Source organism: Squalius cephalus (assembly GCF_949319135.1).
Source record: "Squalius cephalus genome assembly, chromosome: 3".
Classification (NCBI taxonomy): Eukaryota; Metazoa; Chordata; class Actinopteri; order Cypriniformes; family Leuciscidae; genus Squalius; species Squalius cephalus.
In genome coordinates, this window is record NC_137124.1 from 11,620,750 (window position 1) to 11,646,207 (window position 25,458).

A 25,458-nucleotide genomic window follows, 5' to 3' on the forward strand; every position below is an offset into this window, starting at 1 on the left:
TAGGCAGAGAAGTTATTATGTGGTTTTACTTTTACCATATAGGTCAGCTTCCATGTACGTGGGACCTGGGTATTGATTTGCATTCTTACTCTCATTCATTCAGTTTTCATTTCATGCTCAGAGAAGCAGGAGCATTTTTATGACCTGAAAAACTTGACTAAAGCTTTGTGTTAAAGTTATGGTCTTTGCAAGTGTCTGGCCAGGCCTGAGTCAGGTCATTTGGTGTGTGCGTGTGTGTGTTTTTGTGGGCGGTAACCAGAGCAGAGGTGTGAACAGCTGCGTGTTACTACACACAACTACATCAACGACCATATGTCAAAGCCCTCCCCTCTCAACAAACACATATCTCACACACGTTCAGTTAAGATGAGAGAGGCTGCTGAGATGTCTGCAGGCATTTTCTCCAGCTCAGTAACTTTACCTCTCTCCTCTTTTTCTCCTCCTCTGCCCCACCGAAGTCAGGATGGCAATAGCTCATTCATGTCTTTTTTTCTTCTCTTTCAGTCGGCTGCGTCAGACGGAGGTGAGTACTCTGTTTAAACCCTTTCTCAAAAACAATTCAGGAAGTTGTGAATTCCTGTGTCAGTTGGCTTTAAGTGGAGATTGCTATTATAAGAAATATTTTAGACTCAAAGCAGTGTTGTTTAATGTGTGATCCACTACATTGTATTTGTGTGGTATAAGTGTCGATTTGTCTATGAAGAGATACAAGAAAAATGGTACAAGAGAAGTACAAGATCATAATTTAAGCACGTGCTCTTAAGTTTTACTCTGAGAATAAAACAAACCTCACTTTTTCCAAAATATATAATATTAAATGTATATTGATGAGCTACATATTTGATTGTGTAATTGAAGTAATCTGTTGCAATTGTATAATATAGTTGAGCTATATATGTTATGAATTTTATAAATTATACACTGCTCTTTAAATAATACTTTTATTTAGCAAGGATGCATTCAATTCATCACGTAAAGACATACATCATTTAAAAAAAAAAAAAAAAAAAATTCTGTTCTTTTGCACTTTCTATTCATCAAAGAATCCTGAAAGTAGTATCACTGTTTCCACAAAACATTAAAAAAATGTTTCAAAAACATGAAAAAAATTGTACAGACCCCAAACTTTTGAACAGTTGTGTGTATTTCATGATCTATTTACTTCCATTATCTTATTGAGTTATTTATTTTGTCGTCAATATAGAATATTAAATCTTTAATATCCTCTTTATACACCCTTAAAACAGGTCTTGAGTAAAAAGTTACACTTAAAGATTTTGGTTTCGGTGGATTAAGTGCTCAGAGAAAAATTGGGGGGATCTCAGAAGCAAAAAGTGTCAATAAAACTGTCAGCAACCCAGTGAGGATGTTTCCTCTGATTTGCCTGAAGGAAGTTATGACAGCGGTTTTTACTGAGAAAGTTTTGAGGTTTGTCTGGACTTGTCTAACTGAAAGTAAGGAAAACAAATATTACACATGATAGACCGCAACTGTTTGTGAGAAAGATACAAAACACAATGAATTATATATTTTTGACTTGTAAGCAATTTTTTGATTTGTAAGCAAGTGTAGCACTCACAAATTCCATTATTTGAAGGTAAAATGTGTCATTTTTCTGATGTTAAAATACATTCTAACTAAAAGTAACATTGGTTTCCCCAAAATGTGTAAACACTGGCTCTGTGGTATTTTCAACATTACTCAACACACTGACTCAACCAATGGTGTGAATTTTGAATGTTTGACTAACCAATGTCAGACTGAAGGAAACCTGTTTGAAAACAGTAATTATTTTCAATTCCATTGTTAACGCTAGTGACTGAAATTACGCACTTTGATGATTCCTCATAGTTATCTGTATGCTGTGTGTAGAACATCTTAACATTTAAAACCATTCCCACTCCTTTCCTCATGCCTCAGTGTTAAAGTCATCTCAGAACAGAGAAGCGATTTTATTTTTGTGATCCAGACCAGAACAGTTCAAGAATCTCATCCTAAATCAACTCGACTTTGATATTTACTTTTTGCCTGGTCCAGAGCGCAGTGGAGTCAAGCGTCATGACTGCGGCAGCGTGAGCAGTTTGGAAAGTAATGGTAGTCTGCCTAGCGTCAACAACCATTGTCGCTTCTCAGAGCGCCGTGTTGCATCATGGGCCATCAGCTTTGAGCGTTTGCTCCAAGATCCTGTGGGTGTCCGCTATTTTTCTGTAAGTACTGCAGTTTGTCTTAGACATGTGCTTATTGTTAACTAAATACATTTTTTATGGCCAGTGAGTTTTTGACAGGCTTGCCTTTGTGTATATCAATGGGATTGATAGTTTGTGTTGATTCATTTGTTGACACCATATCATAAAGCAGAAATGTATTAATGTCACAGGATAGTAGTGTAGATCCAAATGTACTGTTATATGTTCCTGCAGGAGTTTCTAAAGAAGGAGTTTAGTGAGGAAAACATCTTATTCTGGCAGGCCTGTGAATGCTTCAGCCAAGTTCCAGAACATGACAAAAAGCAGGTAATCATCTGCAACACATACACGGTTCTCTCAGTGATACACATTTAATCATCTTTCTACTTCAGCCTCTGTTGAAATCCTCACGGACCCTTAAAGTGATATTTCACCCAAAAATGAAAATTCTGTCATCAGTTACATTTATGAGCATACAGGTCAATAGGTTTTTATCTCATTTTAATCATATTTTTGGTGTTTTTCAGCTGTCCCAGAAGGCCAAAGAGATCTACAATCGTTTCCTCTCAAGTAAAGCTACTATGCCGGTGAACATCGATAGTCAAGCTCAACTTGCTGATGACGTCCTGACGGCTCCACAGCCTAACATGTTCAAACAGCCACAGCTTCAGGTCGATTTACACACATGATTACACTCTCACATTTACACAGTTGTCATTGTTTGGCAATCAAGAATAACCTTTTTAAACCTTGACTCATCCCTGCAGATCTTTAACCTGATGAAGATGGACAGTTATGCTCGGTTCCTGAAGTCCACTCTCTATCAGGAGTGTATGATGGCTGAGGTAGAAGGCCGACCTCTCCCTGACCCCTGCCCAATCCCATGTAGTCCCGCCCCCTCTAAGCACAGCTTGAACTCTGACCGTTCCACATTCTCCACACCTAAAAAGGTACTAATCTCACTACAGCAACAATAACTCAAGGAAGAATTGTGAGTAATGCGAAAAACTATTTTTATTAGTTGTCTACAGATGCCAAGCAACATTAACTTTTGCTGTGTTAATGCATCGCTACATAATTTTTAAAAATAGAATAAAATAATATTAAATAATATCAAATTATTAATATTAAAGGTACATTATAAAACTTTTTTTGTCCATAATTAACTAAATTCAAGTCAATACACCATGAATTCTTCTTCCAAAACGTGTTTTTGTCTAACCCTGATTCACTATGGTAAGTGTTTATATTTTAGACCATATTTTAGTTTTTATGGAAAATTGCGTAGATATGTCACTCGCCTGTCTCGTAATATACGTACATAGAGAAAAGTTGCTCCGGCTACTTTGACGCATCTGTGGTGTGGGAGTGGCAGAGGTTAGTTGTCACAACGAGTGAGAAAGATTGAACATCTCCAACCTCCGGGGAATCACCTGTTAAAAACAAAGATCAGAGGAGAGTCTGCTGGCAAAAAGAGAACTTGACAAAGATGGTAATAAAACAAAAATCAACATTGACTTGGCTTTTCGGAGATGGAGGGATTTGAAATGTTGTAAAAGCGACACGGAGATAGCATTTTTATTACTCGACAGGTGAGAAAGGTATTTTATTGAACAGATAAACTGCCATATGTAGCTCTCTAACGGAGTTATTTGTAAAGCATTATCTATTGTGAAGGGTCAGTTCATTATGGTTGTAGTGCTGTGCTGTGCTGGAATAAAAAAATGTAAGGGAGTAAAGTACCGTTTTAAGTACTGTGTCCATGGGTAAAGCTTCAGTAACGTCTTCAGCTAGTCAGCCTGAGATCCTTTCGATCTAAACTGGTTATATCTCTGAAGTCTCGTAGTGAATGTTTTATGAGCAGTGGATAAACATATTCATCCACACAGTCACGCAGAGACAAAGCACAACCAAAACAATGTTCTTCTGCAAAATGCATGCAGTTTTTGTAAACTCTAGAGGGCCAAAAGTTACATTGTGTACCTTTTAATATGAAAATATCACTAAATATTAAAGCCATGTTTTTTAATTTCCAGGAAAGAAAACTAAATTTTGGTATATACATTTACCTTAATATAAAATAATATAATAATGTAAAATTATAAGATTATGTAATATAAAATATTCCATGGTATAACATTTTGTCCATACTGCCCACTGTGTATTTTTATGCTATAAAGCATTTATTGGACGTTAAGTATACTGACATTTCCTGATTCACTGCCATGGTGTTCTGCCTAATTGTGTCATGTTGTTTTACAGGAAAATAAGAAGCCCAAAACAGGCAGGTCAAGTGATGACCTCAGAGAGAAATACTCTGATAAGAAAAATGGCTTCTTCTCCTGGTACAGATATCCAAGTATTGGGAAAGGACAAAAGAAAAGAGAAGCCCCTGATTTACCTTACAGTGAGTTTCAAAACAATGCCTCATGATTTCATTTCTTGTTTTCATAACATCTTATATTTTAAGATTTTAAAAACAGTTTTACAAAACTTGATAGACACACACCTAGCTTTATTTTTTCCCTATTACGTGTTGAATTGGATGTGAATGTATTTAATGATGTCCTGTCAGATTATTCAATGTGCACACATCTAATTATGTGTTTTTTCAACTGGGGTTGATTTTTATGAAAAACATATTTCAGCTTCTTTCTTTTTGTCACTTAAAATGTGCAGGAAAAGCATGTGTTTTGTTTTTTAATAAACTTTCATCCTATCTATACAAAAATATCTTCCTCATTTATTATTTCTAATGCCTTTAATGTATAGATTTTGTCCCAGACCCAGATTTTCCTACTTAAAAAATTAAAACACCATTTTTTGAAACAAAGAACTTCCTTAACTTCCTTAAGTTAATTTGTTGATTATACGTTTATTTTGGTAATTTTTTTTGTACGTTCTAAACACACTCTGAAATCAGTTTAATGTATAATATATGACATTTGCCATGTTGTGATTGGTTATCCATATGTGTGGACAGACTGTAATGGGCGGAGAGAGTCTCAGGGTTCACTGTCTTCTGGTGCGAGTCAAGAGCTCAACACTACCTGTTCCGGAGGAAAGAATGAGGTAAGAGGATTGGGAGTTACATTAGGGAGTTTAGGAGTGCACTATTTAAAACACTAGGGAGTTACAAAAATACTTAGCCATTAGACATGCAATGGGAGGCTTTTTAAGCAAATCAAAGCAAGATCGTACAGTACAGTGATTTTACCACAGGTAACGGGGGTGTTCTTAGTGCAACATAAACAAAACACTATTTTGTGTTCCTTTAATAAAAATCCTTTAATGTTCCTTTAACTATTTTGTGTTCCTTTAAAAAAAAAGTCTTTAATAAAGACATTTTTTCCACTACTAATATGTCATAATATGTTTCATTAAACTAACTGTAGGCTGTTTACAGTTGCCAGGCAGCATAGCAATTTGGCACATGAACAAACCAATGTTTTTGCTTCTCTGGGTGTTTTTTTTACAATTTTTTGTATCTGAAAAGCAGTGTGAGCTGAGACGTTCAGGTTCTGTTTGGGAAAAGGACAAAGATCGATGCAGCAGGACGTGTACAGTAATCCTGCCCGACGGCTCAAGCTGCTCCATTCCTCTACGACAGGGCGCCTCCATCAGACAGGTGCTGCTAGAGCTCTGTCAAAAACAGCACATTAACCTGGCTGCTGTCGACCTCTTCCTCACAGGAGGAGAGAAGGTAGAGAGACCCTTCACAAGCTTTAGAATCTCTCCTTTAGTTATACTGTGAATGCTAAACTTGAGCTTTGTCTGTGATCCCCCCCCTCTCATTGTTCCCTTCTTAGCCTTTGGTGTTGGACCAGGATAGTAATACCCTCAGCTCCCGAGAACTTCGTCTTGAGAAACGCACTTTGTTCAGGTACATTTTGTTGTTATCATCTCTCTCTCACACAGATGATCTGGAAATATTCAAATGCTCAGTTGAAAGTTCATGATAATCCCTGAACATTTAATGACCCAAATATTTGCACCCAAATGGAGTCCTGTTATTTTGACTTTTATATTCAGTAGGAAGCACAGTCTGTTTTCTCTAAGAGGACCATATGTCATACATGTAGAAAGACTATCAAACAAATGTCTTGTGGTTGGCGCTAAACTATAAATAAATCCACCCTGTTTTCTATTTTCAGACTGGACCTGGTACCCATTAACAGATCGGTTGGGTTGAAAGCAAAACCCACAAAGCCTGTGACTGAGGTTCTGCGTCCTGTGGTTGCCAAGTATGGACTCCACCTTGGCGATTTGGTGGCCAGAATAGTAAGTGATTGGCTGTGACCAATTACACATACAGTATGTGACCCTGGATCACAAAACCAGTCACAAGTGGCACGGGTATATTTATGGCAACAGCCAACAATACATTGTATGGGTCAAAATGATCAATTTTTCATTTATGCCAAAAATCATTAGGCTATTAAGTAAAGATCATGTTCCATGAAGATATTTTGTAAATTTCCTACCGTAAATATATAAAACATTTATTTTTGTGAGTGAATGCAGCACAATCATGAACATAAATGGAGAACTTTAAAGATGATTTTCTCAATGTTTAGATTTTTTTGCACCCTCAGATTCCAGATTTTCATATAGTTGTATCTCGGCCAAGTATTGTCCTATCCTAACAAACCATACACAAATGGAAAGCTTATTTACTCAGCTTTCATGTGGCGTATAAATCTCAATTTAAAAACATTTACCCATGTGACTGGTTTTGTGGTTCAGGGTCACATATGGTTGGCACGATCCGTTGTATATTTTTGCGTTGCACACAGTGCACACTGTTGGTACAGATTTAAATTCAGTCTTAAAAATCCAAAAACGGCAATAATCCAAAAATGTCTCATCTAATTTACATTTTTATAATGTTATAGCAAATTTAAAATAATAGGATTTCTTGGTGTGAAATGTACACGCAACTGGTTCAGTGTCATAGGGTGTGGAGTTATGTGGTATAGCAGGAACGCTGCTTCTCCGCTGCAGTTTTTCCCCTCTTAAACAGTGCTCATCTGAGCCATCTTTTAGAAGTTAATGGAAGACAGCACTAAGCAGAGAGGAACGACTGTACTGGCTTGAAAACAAAGCCACTTCCCAGCTCTGCAAAGTATGAAAGCTAGTTTATTTTTAGCCAGTGGTCTATGAAGCTTTTACTTATATCGCTTAGCACAGACGTTCAGCATTAACCTTCAAAAGCAAAGAAGAAGATCTATGTGACGCGAGAATGTGGGGCATAGCTAAAACTACAGATATAGTAGCAGGTGCTAACATTTCATATAGCAGTGTTTGGTATCTAGAAGAATGTTATGGCTTCAAAACTATTTAAGTTAAAAACAAGCAAAAACTGTTTGGGGGTGCAAGACATTCCAGAAGATGTGAAATGTGCAGCTTGTATTTTTGTTCAAGTGCTTATTTAAATTCTTCCAAACAAAATTGTGTGTTATTTGAGCTATAGAAGTGTCTAAATATTCCTTTTAGCTATGGGAATACTGTTCAGGGTGTTGAGTCTTGCATTACCATCGTTTTTGTGAATGCAGTTTGCTCATTTAAACAGTACTTTGTGGATAGTTATATCATATAATCATGACAGGATTTAAAAAATATCAACTGTAATTGCACACAGACAAGGTAATTAAGCAATTTTATCAGTAGTCTCGTGTTAACATGCATTATTGGCAGGAGTATAAAGCAGCGTTTCTCAACTGGTGGGACCCAAAAGTGGGTCGCAAGACTGTTTTGAGTGGGTCACGGAGTGTGTAGTCAAAGAAACAACAACAAAACTTTTTTACTGAGGTTTTACTTTTTTTTTACTTTTCCATTGTTTTACCATGAAAATGGGACGACGGACGCGTTTGATGTTTTTTGCAGTGTCTTGTGCATGACATGGCATTCTAAAAAATAAAAGTAAAAGTCTATTACTATACATACCATTTTGTTTGACAAACTGAGATATGCATAGAATCTGTGGTAATCACGAGGTATGTGGTATGCAACAGTCTTTTAGAGCTTATATTTACTGAAACGGGAACATTCCTTCTAGAACTTTAACCTGTATGTGTCAAAGAATCAATAACTGCAAAATTTATTTGTAAAGTTGTCACATTCAAGAGGCTAATGCAATTTTTTTTACATTTTTAGAGTGGCGAGACAGAGATTCTGGATCTTGGAGTGCCCATATCAAACCTTGATGGTCTACGAGTTGTATTGGAGAGGGCTGATCCAGCCAAAGGTACACACACACACACACACACACACACACACACACACACTGATTTATATTCTATCTCCTAAACCTACCGATTACAGAAAATGTTCTGTATTTTTACATTTTCAAAAAACATAATTTAGGATGATTTACAGTATGAGCTGTTTCCTCATGGAGATCAAAAAATGTTCCCACAAAGTAACAAATTACTGGTATTACTATCCTTGTGGGTGCATTTGTTCCTCATAACGTAGGGAATACCTGAACCACACACACACACACATACATGGCCTTGTGCACTATTTACTTTCCCACTTCTCCCTGATAATATCAAGTAATTGTGTTCACGGTCATTTCAACATTCCTTTGTGTAATTGTTTTGTTGTATTTCTTCACCAGACAAGTCTAAAACACTCAACTCCAAAACACCAGCTGCCATGAAAGGTCTCCTACGAGAGGTGAGAGTGACTTCAGTATCAGTAAATGTGATAGTGTGAGATGTCCTGCCTGCTTCGTTCCTCTAAATACCCACATGTTGATTCATCCAACATACTCTAGATGCATTTACAACATTCTCTGTATATTACTAACTCTAAACATGTGTGGATGTGCTGAGCATGAACTTGTGGGTACATGCATGCTAACAGGTTTTTCCAGCGTTCAGACAAAATTCCTATTTTATATAGGGAAATAAAACCTTCATGAACATGTCAGTCTGTAAGACATTCAGCCAAATACTCAAGTCGTCCTACGTCTGTCTTTGCTGCATTGCTAGAGAGACGACAGCTCGGCAGGGAAACCGTTGAAAGGAGATGCTGAAGACAAGCATCCCCGGACAGCTGCGTCAGACAGGAAGAAAGGGAAAAAGAATCATATAGATGAAGCAGAAGGTACTTATTTTACACCTTACGCTGACTTTTCAGTGGTATTATGTACATTGTTTTTGTCAAAAGGTATTTGAGACCTTAAGTCACATCTACAAATGTGTTTGCCTCACTGTTTAGCTTGAAAAGAGTATTCTTTCTTTAAAATGGTTTTATTTTTCCATTGTTATTTTTATTAATTTATTAATTTATATATCATTATAGTATTTATTCATGTTTTGAATTAGTTTTTTTATATTTTCAGTTTTATTAAAATTGCTTTTATTTGTTTTTGTTTTAAAAAATGTCGGTCTTCTTTTTTTTTATTTTTAGTTTGTCAGAAACATTTAGTTTGTCACATATATATATATATGTGTGTGTGTGTGTGTGTGTGTGTGTGTGTGTGTATATACAGTGCTATGCATAAGTTTAGACACCCATGCTAAAGTTGACTAAAAAGAGGAATAAAAAATCATCTTGTGGAAATTTAACTTAATGTCTTAAATTTTTTTGGAAAAATCCAACCTTTAAGGGCACCAATTTTCTTTGTGAATGAATAATGTATCGTAAATAAATAAATAAATAATTAAAATAGCCGCACATCATCACATAGCCTTCACCATACCTAGAGATTGGCATGGAGTACTTTAAGATAATCTCTCAATGCAAATCAAGCTATTAGGCTAACTGAAATAAAACCATGCCAATCTCTAGGTATGGTGAAGGCTATGTGATGATGTGGGGCTATTTTAATTCCAAAGGCCAAGGGAACTTTATCAGGATGCATAGTATCCTGGATCCATGAAGTAACTGGCCTTTAAAAATAAAAATCTGCCTGCCTCTATGGGAATTTAACATAGGGGTGTCCAGACTTATGCACCCTGTATTTTAAGGAAGAACATTTATTTATTTACGATACATTATTCATTCACAAAGAAAATTGGTGTCCTTAAAGGTTGGATTTTTCCTCATTTTTTAATTAAGGCATTAAGTTCAATTTCCAAAAGATGATTTTTTATTCCTCTTTTTAGTCAACTTTAGCATGGGTGTCTAAACTTATGCATAGCACTGTATGTATATATATATATATATATATATATATATATATATATAATTTTTTCCAGTATTATTTAAATTAACAAAAAAATGTTTTAATAGTTTTAGTTTACAATAACAACACTATATATATATATATATATATAGTGAAAATTAATAGATATAGCTAGTAATTTTTATATATATATATATTTATATAGTGAAAATAAATGAATATATATATATATACAATATAAGTATATATATATATATATACTTTTTAAAAAGTAGCTGAAATATCCCAATACTTTTTGGGTCAAGAAACTGTACCATGTTTTGTCTTTTGGCTTAATTTTATCTGGGTTACATGCTGTAATGGTTACTGTTTACTTATAGTCTAAATCACTCTTCTTTTGTAGCATTTTTCGAGTTGTTGAGTCGTGCCCAGAGCAGTCGCGTCGATGACCAGAGAGGCTTGCTGAGAAAAGAAGATCTCGTGCTTCCCGACTTTCTCCGTGTGAATCCTGATCCCGAACCCCAACCTCCTGCCTGCTCGACCCCCACCTCCCATAAACCCGGCCACACCACCACAAACCCACAACCCCCTAAACCCAGCTCCTCTAACGGACACCCCCGTGCACCCAGCCCTGACTCCATCCCTTTCATCACTCCACTCTCCCCTATCCTACGCCCCACTGGTCCCCAGGGCCCGGAGGAGGAAGGGCTGGGCGATCTGACTCTGGTGGGGGAGGGGGACATCACCAGCCCGAACTCCACTCTGCTTCCTTCTCCACCGATCTCTCCGCCTCCTTATGAGGGCAGTCTACCTGAGGCCGACTTCACTCCTCCGGCATGCGTTCACAAGCGGCCCAGCCCAGGTATTTCTTCCGCCTGACTAGCCGTGAGTGTCGCTGTGTGTGTGTGCGTGTGGTGGGTGGCGTGTCTGAATGGAGTAGTGTAGTATTAAAAACACACATCCCAAATTTATCTGACGAGACTGACATACACTTGATAGTGTTGATCTCACTAATATCATATTCACAATTACATACACTTCTGTTGAAAAGTTTGGGGTGTGTAAGTCATTTTTGTATATAGTAAAAACAGTAATATTGGGAAATATTATTACAATTTAAAGTAGCTATTTTTGTATTTGAATATATTTTAAAATGTAATTTATTCCTGTGATCAAAGCTGAATTTTCAGCATCATTACTCCAGTCTTCAGTGTCACATGATCCCTCAGAAATCATTCTGATATGCTGATTTGCTGCCTAATCAACATTTCATATTATCAGCATTGAAAATTGTGCCGCTTAATATGTTTGTAGAAACCGTGATACTTTTTTTTAATGGAAATCTATTTATTTGAAATAGAAATCCTTTTGTAATGTCTTTACAGTCACTTTTGATCAATTTGATGCTTTTTTTATACAAGAAAAGTTTTGACCCCAAACTTTTGAATGATAGTGTAGCCGTTATTGAAATGAAATACTAGTGTACTGCATACTGCAGAGTATTTACTATAAACTGCCTGATGCTTCTTTAAGAATAGCATGTGAAACGATATGGATTATGCACATAACCATCATTTTAACATGACCTAATTACAAGAAAAAATTATAAACACACAAAAATATGGTTATCTTGCCGTTCTTTCATCAGATAAAGGGTTAGATTGCATTGCATTGTGGGATATAGTGTTCTATGCACTGCAGTGTATTCTGTTCTACCCTACATTTATCAAATCTAGTAGGGCATCTGGTTATTCTGTGTTTGTATAAAATGTGCATACTATGCACACAGTATACATGTTATTTAATACAGAAATAGTATGAGTATTATGCTATGCAATTCAGCTCAGAGCTCTTTTATTTGTAACTGTGGAATATGTGATGTGTTGAAAGCTTTAAATTAACAAGACATTCATTTGTCTTCCCTGTTTTGACGCATCCTTATAAAAATAAGACATCATGCTGTAATGTATATCAAAGACTACAATACAAAGACTGTGCTGCTTACAGTGTTTCTGAGGGTTGTAAATAATCATTTAAAAACTGTCTCATATAGTTTTTTTGTTCTGTCTTTTTTACTTTTCCTTTTGATACAAGCTGTGCATATGTGTCTCTACCCATCTAATCATCATTGCCTAAAGTGCCAATCAACAAAGCTGGATTTCAGATTCACGCTATAGCCTACATTATCAAACATTGTTGATTTTCCTGCCATCCTGTCTCCTTTGTAGTTGATCATGTTGATTCTGTGTGAATCTGATCATATCTAATAAATGATAGCAAAATCAGACTAGACTTGCTTGTGATCTTGTGTGACATCCCTACACTTCTGTTCAATTTCATCTATCCTGGTGTAATCATGTTTCTTTATGCTCCATTCTTTACTTTTTGGCATCTTAACTTTCTATAAATCTTTTTTTTTTTTCTTCCTTTTCTTTTTTCATTCATACTTGCATCGATTGCATTTGAAAATTATACTGGAGCCTTGTTGTTGATTCAGATTACTAATCTAGAGCTGATCTGAAACCAGTCAGATACCTCCAAGCGTTATTGGTAACTTTGCATTTATCCTATAATAATCAAAAATCTCTGATATGGTGTACAGCATGTTTTTGCACAAAAATAATATTTCCAGCCTATCAAAGCTGCTAAAATAAGATTTCACTGCATGAAAAGTGACCTATGAGAGCATGAGGTGAAGAAAGCTCTGCCATCTACATCATTTGCCTGTTTCCAATGAACATAAACTAGAAATGCTCCTCTCAACACCCCTCATTCTAACTCCTCTTTAGTTTTTTCTAGTAACTTAATTTGACTAAACCGGTCATTCTTCAAAAGAGTGGTGCAGGGATGACATATTTTTGTAGGCCAACCCGGAAGTCAGCATCACCCTGGTTCCCTCGACAAAAAACCAATAGGATTTTTCCATTGGCTTTTGGATTGCTGCAGAAAATAAGGTCTGTGACTAACAAAAGTTTATGATTCTTACACGTTTTGTTCATCGTGATCATATTAACCAATGAACACAGCTTTTATGAAGTCTGAAGCGTAAATACAATCGGGGCAGAAGTCAAAAGCTAAACGTAGGCTACAAACAAACTACACCGCGGTCGCATGACTTCAATGTCACCATCACGAATCTTCCGACAACTCTTTCAGTCTTTGATATAACCAGTTAAGATGGAAAAGATTAAAAAATAATAATAATAATAATTTCCCCTGAAAGTTCGAGTTATAATATTTGAGGGGTGTGAAGGCGGAGTTTACATTTATGGCTGATGACGTTTAATGTCTGCGACAACCTTTGTAGTCCCATTTAGCCATACTGTCTATGCATTTAGCCACTTGTTAGCAACCGCCTTTTTCAAGGCAAAGTCAAAAGAATAAAACGTGAAAATATCTTGAGCTTATGTTCACCACACACAGACCTCATTTTTTTAAGAATTAAAAAATATATATTTTAAAGCCCTTCTTGAACTCGCTTCCATGTTTTGGCCTACAAAATTACGTCATCCCTGCGCCATCCCATAATACACATAACAATAAAAAATAAATTGTAATAATTTTTTTATCATTAATAAAGTACTGACACCATCCTGACATTATTTTTGGGCTGAGTTTTGATTGATTTATTTTAAAACAAATGGGGACACACTGCCACCTTGTGGTTTGGTGTCACTGTCAAATTAATGTTTCTCACTAATGAGCAATAATAAAAAAGTGAACGATTGAAAATTTTTTCCTAATTATTGTTATATTATTCATAATAATGTCCTAGAACATGCTGTCTCGTAATTAATTTGAACTTTATTCGGCCTATATTTATTTATTGATTTATTTATTTTAACCGTATACCAGAGCATTTCCGTGGTCTGAACGAAATGAGGATGTGATAATCATGCCACTAAATCAAGTTGAAAATCCAACCTAATCTATCAACCTAAACCTTACTTTCATTTAGCTTGAATACAACAGTCAGATTCTTCTGGTTCCCCGTTCCCACGTTCTCTCTGTATATTTCTTTTTTCTGTGCTTCGCTGACTTGTTTGCAAACTTTTCTCCAGGTACAGAGGAAGGAAGCTTGTGTACTTCAGCGGTCAGTAACCAGCACCCCTCCTCAACATCCCAAGTGGACTCCTCTGTGCGGGACAGAGGGGTCGGTGTGGAGGGGGTCACTCTGGAGGACAGCTTCGAGGGTTACAAAGCCGAGCTTCGCCAGTGCCAGAACAAAATGAGAAATGGCATTCACCCCTCCACAGAAGCGTCCCGTCCCCTCAGCGGGGTGCTGGAAGTCAACGAGAGCGACACAGTGCAATATAAAGCAACGTTTGTCTGAAGGAAGCTGCTTGTTGGACATTTTCAAAGACTGATGTGGAGCCAAAATGTGCATGTGGAAAATATTGTGTATGTTAATAATGCAACCTAAGATTGAAGAGGTTAGTCATTCATATTTTGTAACTCACGACCATTCTTTATTTAATGATAATTAAAGAAACCTCTGTGTTCAGTGTTAGATTGCAGTCATAGTGCACATCAGAATATCAGTGTAACTAGTTGGTTAATAGTGGGAGGTAAATGCAAATGGTTTCAGTAGTTATAGTGGAACTTAATGCAACAATAACAATAAATTCCTTTTCCTTTTATTTTTCCCACGGCTGTCTTGTATTGTAATTTTGGAATTGCAAACACATCTAGTCTTGTTTAACACGGACTTGGCTATAAAAGCCACAAAAATGAATGATTATTAATTATTAAAAATGCATTTTAAAAAATTATTTATTTTTGTCTGTGTGTGCGCTCACTATGTGTTTGTTGTAACATTTTTTTTTAAATAATTTTTATACTTTTAAAGAAAAAAAAATTATGACCCAAGTGCTGCTGTGTAGATAGTTACAAATTGTAGTCGGTTACTGATTCCAAATTACATGACAAAAATTGTAGTTAGTAACGTAATCCATTACATTAAACATTTAAGGTAATATAATCGGACTATTTTGAGATTATTTTGACCTAACTCGTTTATCACACTGATTTGAATAGGATAATCTTGTAACATATTGATATAAAAATACAAAGAGAAAGAACATATATTCCATTCTTTGTTATCAACAACATTATAGCAAGCCGTTTTAGCTTAAATTGTACCCAGCGTTACTCATCGTAATTGCATTTTTACTAGTAAGAATTCAATTAGAGAGCTCTACAATTCAATTCTTACTAGTGGCAATTACAATTAGATAGCTCTCTTATTAAATTATTACTAGTAAAAATTACAATTAGAGAGCTCTCTAATTCAATTATTACTAGTAAGAATTACAATTACAGAGATCTCTAATTCAATTCTTACTAGTGGCAATTACAATTAGATAGCTCTCTTATTAAATTATTACTAGTAAAAATTACAATTAGAGAGCTCTCTAATTCAATTATTACTAGTAACAATTCCAATTAGAGAGCTCTACAAATGAATTTTTACTAGTCATATGTCTCCATTGACTTCCATTCATTTTTAATTACGGAGCTCTACAATTGAATTGTTACTAGTAAGAATTCCAATTAGAGAGCTCTTCAATTCAATAGTTACTACCAAGAATGCAATTGCAGAACTCTTTAATTCAATTATTGCTAGTAACAATTCCAAATGGAGAGCTCTCTAATTCAGTTGTTACTAAGAATGCAATTGCAGAGCTCTTTAATTCAATTACAGAGCTCTGCAATTATACATATCTTTAATTAGTTTTTTTTTACTAGTAAGAATTTAATTGTAGAGCTCTGTAATTAAAAATGAATGGAAGTCAATGGAGACATATGACTAGTAAAAATTCATTTGTAGAGCTCTCTAATTGGAATTGTTACTAGTAAGAATTGAATTAGAGATCTCTGTAATTGTAATTCTAGTATTAATTGAATTAGAGAGCTCTCTAATTGTAATTGCTAGTGAGAATTGAATTGTAGAGCTCTCTAATTGAATTCTTACTAGTAAAAATGCAATTACGACGAGTAATGCTGGGTACAATTTAAGCTAAAACGGCTTGCCATGCAACATTTAAATATTACATTACGTCAGGGTTTCCCAGACTGGGGTTCATGAGTTTAATAAAAGCTATTAAAGGGATAGTTCACCGAAAAATTAAAATTCATCCTTTACTCGCCCTTAAGTTGTTCCGAACCTGTATGGATGTCTTTTTTCCTTTGAACACAGAAGGTATTGTGAAGAATGTCAAACAGTTGACGGGCCAACATTGACTTCCATAGTATTTTCCTCTCTCCATATAACCAATGTACTGCCACTGTGAGAATAACATGTCATCAAACAACAACCGTGTGAAAGGATTGTAAGTGTACAAAGTCAAGTCTAAAAAGAGTCTAAAGTGCCCTTTACTTAAAACAGAATTTGTCCTGCTTCAAAACCAGAGATAAAGCAAACAAAAGGGCATTTTATAGAGTTCTTTTATTCATCCTGCTTGGTCTTAAATAGACCTGACTCATTCCTAGCTTTGATATACTGTGTTTTGCAGCTCACACTATTTTTAACAGCACAGATAGTGTCTTTAATGAGACAAATATATGAAGTGTCATTTTAAATTATGCAGTTTATACTTTGTATAAAATATTAAAATAGCCTACTTCAAGCACACACCAGTTCATCACTACATGACCTCATAAAAACTATTACACTTCATACTTTTTACTGTATCGTCCTGAAAACCAGATTTGTTTTTGTTGTGAATTTATTTATTTATTTTTTAGGTCATTACATTGTTTGGAGCATAAGGAACTAATTGAATAAAGACATTTTTGAAAAAATATATTTTATTCCTATGTTATGCTATGCCCTCTGTAGAGGACACCAGGACCCATTTACTAAGAAAATATAAAGACATGAATTGGCAAAAACAATGGAGTTTTTTAACATTAACATTTTTAGGTTTCAAGCTTTTTTTATCCAACTTTTATATAAAGATGATTCTCGACTATGTTATGAAAGATATAACAGAATGATTTGATATACCATTTTACTTTATGCAATATGCATGTAAACATAAATTCTCTTTCCATGCAATGCATCTATACACTGTAATTATGTGTTCTTGGGGCAACATGTAGCCTAATAAAAAAGATGTGTAATAATGGGAGTAATAATTTTCATTAGAATATCTCATATTTCATAAGAATATTGATATATAATTTATTTCCCTATTCACGTGTAATGTCTCCAAAATGCCTGATAAACATGATGTAAGTCCTGGTGTCCTCTACAGAGGTCAGGTATGAAATCGATGCCCTGTTTCGTCACAGAAAGTCATATTCTGATTTGAAACCCCATAACGTTTTACTGAGATGTTGATTTCTGACAAACAATTAGAAAATGAGTCAGATTTAAATGATAATTACGAAATATTATAATGTTTCCATAAAAGTGCTAAATTCCCAGTCCCAGTCGGCCCAGATCCGGCCCACATGTGGATTCCATGGGTTTGCAGTCTGGGTTTGGTCATTCAGTCATTTTTAAAGACCAATAAGAGGGAGCTGTCAAGGTGAAACCTCCAAACATTTGGTATCTCTGCAAAGCCCTGAATGTGCTCTTTACATGACTTAACATCCAAACCGGGAAATGTCAGGGAAATTAGCTAAAATGTAATGTTTTCTACAGAGGAAAACCCTCCATTGATGGGTCTCAGAAGGACTGTCCGCTATACCCAATCATTTATAAAAAATAAAAATAAAGTATCTAGTCTGCCTGTCTGTTTTTGCAGCTACAGGATGGCTCTATAGAGGGCGCTGTTCATATGCTCCACTTCCGAGGTGAGAGGAAGTTCTTCAGGTTGTTCTATGGTGTCTGTGCATTTGGTGTCCATCACGATCAAAACACTGTCCCATCCGCGCTGAGTCCCTGCGCTCTTCAGCATGAGCCGAAAAAGAAACCACTGCTACATGGAAACAGGCCCGTCCTCTGAGTCCCAGGCCGCGTTCATGGACAACACGGGCTCCTTCAGCCGAGACGACGAGGATTTCTCCGAGCTCGAGCCCGACGAGCAGCTGGTGTGCTCGGTAACCGAGATCACGGAGCACCTGGGCAGAAACATCACGGTGGTGCTCGAGTCCGCGCTGTCCGAGATACGCAAACTGGTCGGAGTCCGGATCCGAGTCCTGAAGATGGAGCTCCGCGAGAAAAGCGACGAGATCGAGCTCCTGAAGGCCAAGCTGGAGTCGACGGAGAAAGACGGGAGGGTTTCTAACTCCAGCACCCTGGACGTCAGGAAACCAGAGCACCAACCGGGCCAGAAACACAGCGCAGACCCGAAGAAAAGCAAACCCGGGACGCCCGTGGTGAAGAAGGAGAACATCAACGCCATCTGCGACTATCTGATGAAGGATAAGAACCAGCGGGGCGCTGCTGAAGTGGAGAGCGACCACAGCAGTCAGGCCTTCGGGTCCGACGCGCAGCCGCACGCGTCGCTGAGCCTGTGGACGGACAGCGGGTCCGCGGACACGGACGCGGACGCGGACATCTTCAACATGCTGCCCTCCGCCAGCAAGCGCTTGTATGACTATGAGTGGATGGCTGGGGTCGAGCTCAACTCAGCCGAGTTTAAAGGTAGGCTACTGCTCAATCCAGTCTTGTGGACACGGACTGTGGTAGCCTGTGCATCTAGTTGTATATTATATGCATCGTATTTTACACATGTGTACATATAGTTTGAATGCATTGCCGTACTCATGTTATAGTATGCATGCATTATAGTATATAGATGAATATAGGTGTATGAAGTATGCATGCATTGTAGCATTATTATGCATGCATTGAAATATACGTGTGTGTGTATATATATATATATATATATATATATATATATATATATATATACACATATACATATATATATATATATATATATATATACACATATATATATATATATATATATATATATATATATATACGTGTGTGTGTGTATATATATATATATTATACACACGATACATGAATACTATGCATGTAGTATACATTTTTTATAATTATGCATAGCTTATACATGCAGGTTCATATAATATGCAAGCATTGTGTTTTACATATGATTGCATGTAGTATGCATATAATTTATATTATGCATGCATTATAGAATAGATGCATATAGTTCTATAAACCATGCATTGCAATGTGTTTATAGTATACGTGCAAATATAGTATTATGTATGGTATGCATATTTGCATCTAGAATGCATTCTTTGTAATGTGTGTACATTTGCATGTTTGCTTCTAATGTAGTACATGTATACAGGTATTCATTTCAAATGCTGTTGTTGCTGCAATATTTTATGCGCAAATGGGTTTTCTGATTCTTGCTTTATACATTTAATTGTACCAGCCTCGCTTCAGCAGAGATGGGAAGTAACGAAGTACAAATACTTCTTCAGATATTGGGACTCCAGGTCAATGATATTCTGACTGTGTATCAAAATATGAATTCAATTGTGAATTCATTTCCAAGCCTGCACTTTACTTTTACTTGAGTAAAGAAGTTAAATCAGTACTTCTACTTTTACCAGAGTATTTTTTAACACAAGTATCTGTACTTCTACTTGAGTACGGGAAGTGAGTACTTTTGCCATCTCTGCGCTTCAGTTATTTATTTAATTCACATGTAATGTCGGCTGACATGTCAAAGGTGTTTGAGGGGGCAAAAATACAAATTTAAAGCTGAACATTGACTGAAAAAATGATCAAAACCCAGAGGGTGTTGTTGCATTTATCCCTGTGCTCCTCTGCTTCTTTAGGTGATGCTGAAACAAAATGCGAGGACGTTCCCCCTGTGGATGAGGATGAAGAAAATGAAGACTCTGAAGGAGGAAGAGGAAGTCTGAGGTCGGTGTCTGATCATTTTCCTCTGGACACTCAGGGCTCCCCTCGAGAGGACAGGAGCAGCCCAGCGGAGGACAGTATGGACAGAATGGAGCCAGGTCAGTGTTTCAGGTCAATTCCAGCTGGGAATAATTGTGTTGTTCACTTCTGACTCTTATCTGAACATTTAAGTGATCTTTATGCACTAAAACAACATTTTTCTACCGATAGTTTGATTTTCTGAAGGAAAAAAATCTCTCCAGATTAATGCTGTACACGGGGAACGCTCTCCTCTAGTACATAATATTAGAGATTAAAATTAACAACAGAGCCCAAACTATTTTATTCAACTGCTATTTATTTTCTGATACAATAATTACACTCAAATAAAATTTGAAATGTTTGTATACAAGTTGCACATAATGTAGTTTTCAGGAATGCTTGTCTTCATAACAAATGTATTCAAAATATACAGATATAATTAACAGTAAATAAGCTCCTCTCTGGTGATAGCTAACTAACAAACTGTGAATATTGAATAACTGTTCTAATGTAGATACAACGTTAAACTAACATATTGTGCACAAGCTGTTTTATTGACGTCTTTCTGCGGTTGAAACACTGATTGAGAGATTACACGAGACATGATTCATTTCGGTAAGTTGTTCTGTATCCTTCCACATACCTTCTGATGTTCATGCATGCTTTTCGAGCTGTAACTTGTATTAAAGTGGAAGAACAGACTGAACCGAGGCACTACAGCGATCTGTCACGTCACATTTAAGAGCGTCAAAACGCCATTTATTACTTGAATTTCTTGATAAAATGGACAGTTTTTAGGACGACCTAAAACTTTGACTTTTCACAAGGTTTTGAAGTAGCCTATTAAAATCACTCCGATATCGCACGCCATTGTTTGTTTAAATGGTGTAAACTAAATACCTTTTTGGTTATTGGTTAACGTTATCCAAAATAACAAATTATTAACAGTTTTTCTCTGGAATACAATACATTGGTGAATCCTTCACCATATACCTGGAATGTGCTGATTTACTGCTCAAGAAACATTTCTGATTATTATTGTCAGTGTTGAAAACAATTGTGCTGCGTAATATGTTTCTGAAACCAGTGGTACAAGAAATAAATATTTTATAAATGTCTTTACTTCTCTTTTGATCAGTTCATGCATCCTTACTGAGTTTAATTTATTTAAAAAAATCTGTAGTCAATATTAGACATTCATTGTATGAAAAAATAGATTGATAGTAGTTCATTAGTTAACATTAGGTAATGTATCAACTAACAATGAGCAATACATTTGTTACAGTATTTATTAATATTTTTTAATGTTAGTTAATAAAAAATCTAGCTGTTCATTGTTTGTTAATGTTAGTTCACAGTGCATTAACTAATGTTAACAAATACAACCTTTGATTTTAATAATGTATTAGTAAATGTTGAAATGAATATTAACTAAGATTAATAAATGCTGTAGAAGTATTGTTCATTCTTAGTATATGTTAACTAATGAGCCTTATTGTAAAGTGTTACCGTAATAATAATACCTAAGAATAATCTTTTGTGTTCTGTGGAAGAAAATAAGTCGTACAGGTTTTAAACAGCTGAGGGTGAGATGACAGAATTTTCATGTTTGTATGAACTATCTCTTTAAATCCTCTTGAAGTGATTGTGAAACATGATTTGATTTCCCGCCGCTCTCTTCCAGGTCAGCAGTTCTCCTCCCACACCTTCATCTGCCCCTTCTGTGGAACCCTCTGCCCGGACTCGTCTTTCCTGGATGAACACGTCAAGCTGATGCACCACGAGGAGAGCGCTCTGCAGTCTCCGCCGGGCAGTTCTTCCTCTCGCGGGGAGGGCGACTCGGGCGAGGCGGGGCGAGCTCAGGGAGGCCCGGAAGGACCCGCTGGCAGGGGCGCGCGGGAGAAGAAAGTGGAGGGCGGCTACGAGTGCGGCGACTGTGGCCGGCATTTCAACTATCTGGGAAACTTGCGGCAGCACCAGCGCATCCACACCGGCGAGAAGCCATTCGTCTGTCCCGAGTGCGGAGAGCGTTTCCGTCACGCCGCGCGTCTCAAGAGCCACCGCCTCAGCCACAGCGGAGCCCAGAGCCCCTTCCCATGCCCGCAGTGCGGGAAGGGCTTCCCAGTGCTGTCCGGACTGAAGCGTCACCAGCGCGTGCACACGGGAGAGAGCCCGTACGCCTGTCCCCAGTGCGGTCGCAGGTTCAAAGAGCTGGGCAACTTATACACACACATGCGCATTCACAGCGGCGCTACGCCCTACACTTGCTACCAGTGTGGGCGGAGCTTCAGGCATCTGGGCACATACAAGAGTCATCGCTGTATGCCGGCCACCCAGTTACCCAGCGGACACAGTCCAGCGTGGGCCCAGGAAGACAAGGTGCAAACTGGGTGATAGCCAGGTGACAGACCTGTTCATTACTTCCTCAACGGCTGGTTCAGGATCAATTTCAAACCCGATTGGCCGAAGAAAGACGTGAGATGTCGCTATGACAGGATCAGGTTTCATCATGAACAAGAAGCTGTATGAATTAGCGCATCTTTCTCATTTAAGTCATGTTTAACGGTAAATTGCTGCTCGTTAAATGTTCGTTTTTGAAACATTTCGCAATAATATCTTCCAACTTCAAACATAGAAGGTGTTTGAATGTCCATACATGGTATTTCAAGATGACTTCATCTTTTTATTCAGACTTTTTGTAAACTTTTTTTTTTGTAAAGAATTTTTTGACTTTGATTTTTTTAGATAGTAGGTCCACAAGGCCAGATTAACTGCCTTACAAATATAATTTAACAGTCGTTTAAGTTCAATTAAATAATGATACATTTACAGTGACTCAATATGACATGACCTTTTCCACACTTTACAAAAAAGCACCATGGTATCAGACTGTAATACAATGTTACTTAGATGTATACACATTGTATTGAATAATTATCATATTTATGTAATATGTACACTGTTGTTCAAAAGTTTGGGGTTGGTAAGATTTTTAAAATGTTTTTGAAAGACATTTGTTTTTGATCATAAATACAGTAAAAACAGTAATATTGTAAAATATTATGACGAATTAAAATAACTGTTTTCAGGTTTTATTACATTTGAATGTAATTTAGTCCTATGATGATACTTTTTTTAAGTATTCTTTGTTGAATAGAAAAAAATATTTCAGCATTTGCTTGAAATGGAAATAATGTAATGTTATAAATGCCTTTACTACTATCACTTTTGATCATCTTAAAGGTGCACTATGTACATTTTTTTGTTTGAAATGTACAACATCACGAATCCATCTTCCAAAACGTGTTTTTGTCTTATCCTGAATCACTACGGTACGCCTATAATAAGGGTTTATATTCGGACTATTTCAGACCGGGCGAGAAGATAACCGTTGCGGAGTAGTCCAGTACCTGCGTGACTCGTCATATAGGTAAACAGAGAGAAGTAGTTCCGGCTACAATGTTCTTCCGCAAAACGCACGCAGTTTTGTTTATTAATTTAACCGCAAGGAAAATGTATTAGTTCCTTAAAAATAACAACAACAACTTTTGAACACTAGTGTACAAAGAATACCATGGTATGTATCCGAATGCAAATCCAGTAATTAGTAATCAAGTAATCCAATAATCAAAGTTATCATAAATGCTAGTGAAATGATAATCTGCAACGTACTAATTTATATTAGAGTTGACAAGCATACAACTGATCTAATACCATTTTTAATACAACTGAAGGTTATTTCAGCAACTCAAAATCATGTTATTGAAAAATCAGGTAGTTTACAGTGTCATTTTGAGAAGATATTATAATCTCGAGCACTTTAAAGAAGTGCCGTTTTGAGTGCTGCCATCGTGCGGATGGCTCATGTTACTCCATCGGTATCACCTGGGAGTCAGTGTATCTGTATTTTCAATTTGTTCCAATTGTGATCTCACTATTAACGCGTTTTTTTATTTATATTAGTGAATTTGTTTATATATGTCTACCTGTATTTTAACAACTTATACGTTTGGGGAAAAAAATATACAACCTGAATGGAAAAATATGGCTAACCAACCAGGACACACACAATGATGGAAATGACTGAATGAAGTGTACTAATTGTTCAAAATGCAAGCAATGTATCAGATGGATCTTTAAGATTTTTTATATTTTTTTTCTCCATAGTGCTAATATCAAGATATCCTGAATGTTACATATTAAATAGGACAAAAGGTACATTTTTTTTTATTTCTCAATTGAATGATCTGTACAAGGCAACCTAAACTAATAAATAATATTAAGCTACGGTTCTAGTTATTCAGCCTATAAGCGGTTATTGACATCATGACATTCTATCAAAGCACATTAAAAATAACACTTGTGTATGAAGTGGTGTTTTTTTTTTTTACCTGACTAAATTGCTATGGACACAAATAGTTATTGAAACAGGCTGAGTGAATGTCTTTGACAGGTTGAATGCTGTTGCAGTCACTCTTCCTGGAAATATGCCTCTCAGGTTTGCATTAGAAAAAAAAGCTGAGGTGAACATATATATCACGAGAGACTGAGAGAAAGAACAACATCCAGACATGGGAACTATTTTCTTTATTAGAGGGTGACAAGTCACAGTCAGCAATCTCGACGCCTTAATAACACACTGCCAGCTGAACTCTTGAGATTGCAGGGCTGTGTGTGATTGAAAGGCGAGCACTTTGAGGAGAAGCAGCAAATTCTCACACACAAGTAAGCTATACAAAGTGAACTGTTGGTCTTTATAGATGAAATATAACTAAATAAGGGCACAATTTGATACAGTTTTAAATGACATTTAGTTATGTATTTTAGAATATTTTTGCTTGATGAATGTCTGAATATACACTAGCTATATCAAAAGAAATAACAGAGCCTCTGCTTAGTCGAGATATATATGATCTAGCATATCTGATAGGCTATATTACGGATCGGCTTCAGAACGATGATCAAAACATAGTTCCAGTCCACCAAAGCTTCACAGTCCTCTTTCATCCAGTAACACTGAGCAGTTTTGATGCTGTTTAATGTGTTCAGTTTTTCTCGATTGCGAAACGGTAAACACAAATTACCCAAACATCCTATTTTCAGGTCAAAATGAAGCTCTACACTCAAAACCATTCACTCTTGCTAAAAAACCAAACTTTGCCCTCAGACATCACACACAAGCCCTCACAAACACACACACTACAACACAGTCTTACACAACACCCACCCTCCACCTCCCCCTCCCCTCACAA

The 25,458-nt window shown here is 36.5% G+C and overlaps 2 protein-coding genes across 3 annotated transcripts in view; both read left to right on the forward strand.

The window, feature by feature from the left end:
- The window catches only part of rgs12a (regulator of G protein signaling 12a), a 35,988-nt gene extending 20,891 nt beyond the window's left edge, over window positions 1–15,097 (forward strand). The window contains exons 3-17 of one of the 2 annotated variants that reach the window (XM_079865744.1): window positions 505–523; window positions 2,038–2,207; window positions 2,421–2,513; window positions 2,714–2,857; window positions 2,954–3,136; window positions 4,449–4,593; window positions 5,170–5,258; window positions 5,683–5,889; window positions 5,996–6,069; window positions 6,341–6,467; window positions 8,343–8,433; window positions 8,809–8,867; window positions 9,185–9,299; window positions 10,727–11,185; window positions 14,385–15,094. In XM_079865744.1, coding sequence (XP_079721870.1) covers window positions 505–523; window positions 2,038–2,207; window positions 2,421–2,513; window positions 2,714–2,857; window positions 2,954–3,136; window positions 4,449–4,593; window positions 5,170–5,258; window positions 5,683–5,889; window positions 5,996–6,069; window positions 6,341–6,467; window positions 8,343–8,433; window positions 8,809–8,867; window positions 9,185–9,299; window positions 10,727–11,185; window positions 14,385–14,656 — 2,247 coding nt within the window. In that variant the 3' untranslated portion in view covers window positions 14,657–15,094. Of the gene's footprint in view, window positions 1–504; window positions 524–2,037; window positions 2,208–2,420; window positions 2,514–2,713; window positions 2,858–2,953; window positions 3,137–4,448; window positions 4,594–5,169; window positions 5,259–5,682; window positions 5,890–5,995; window positions 6,070–6,340; window positions 6,468–8,342; window positions 8,434–8,808; window positions 8,868–9,184; window positions 9,300–10,726; window positions 11,186–14,384 lie in introns of both variants that reach the window. The other variant, XM_079865743.1, reaches the window with a different exon arrangement.
- A 3,031-nt stretch (window positions 15,098–18,128) lies between these two features.
- On the forward strand, window positions 18,129–24,575 carry znf16l (zinc finger protein 16 like). Its single transcript, XM_079866666.1, has 3 exons — window positions 18,129–18,919; window positions 20,101–20,283; window positions 21,891–24,575. The coding sequence occupies exons 1-3, from the start codon at window positions 18,229–18,231 to the stop codon at window positions 22,598–22,600; spliced, it is 1,584 nt and encodes a 527-aa protein (XP_079722792.1). The 5' UTR covers window positions 18,129–18,228; the 3' UTR covers window positions 22,601–24,575.
- Window positions 24,576–25,458: the final 883 nt, after the last annotated feature.

Coding starts and splice junctions, on each gene's coding strand:
- znf16l (XM_079866666.1), top strand. CDS start 18,229: ATGAGCCGAAAAAGAAACCACTGCTACATGGAAACAGGCCCGTCCTCT. Junction 18,920..20,100: donor CAACTCAGCCGAGTTTAAAG/GTAGGCTACTGC, acceptor CTGCTTCTTTAG/GTGATGCTGAAACAAAATGC. Junction 20,284..21,890: donor TATGGACAGAATGGAGCCAG/GTCAGTGTTTCA, acceptor GCTCTCTTCCAG/GTCAGCAGTTCTCCTCCCAC.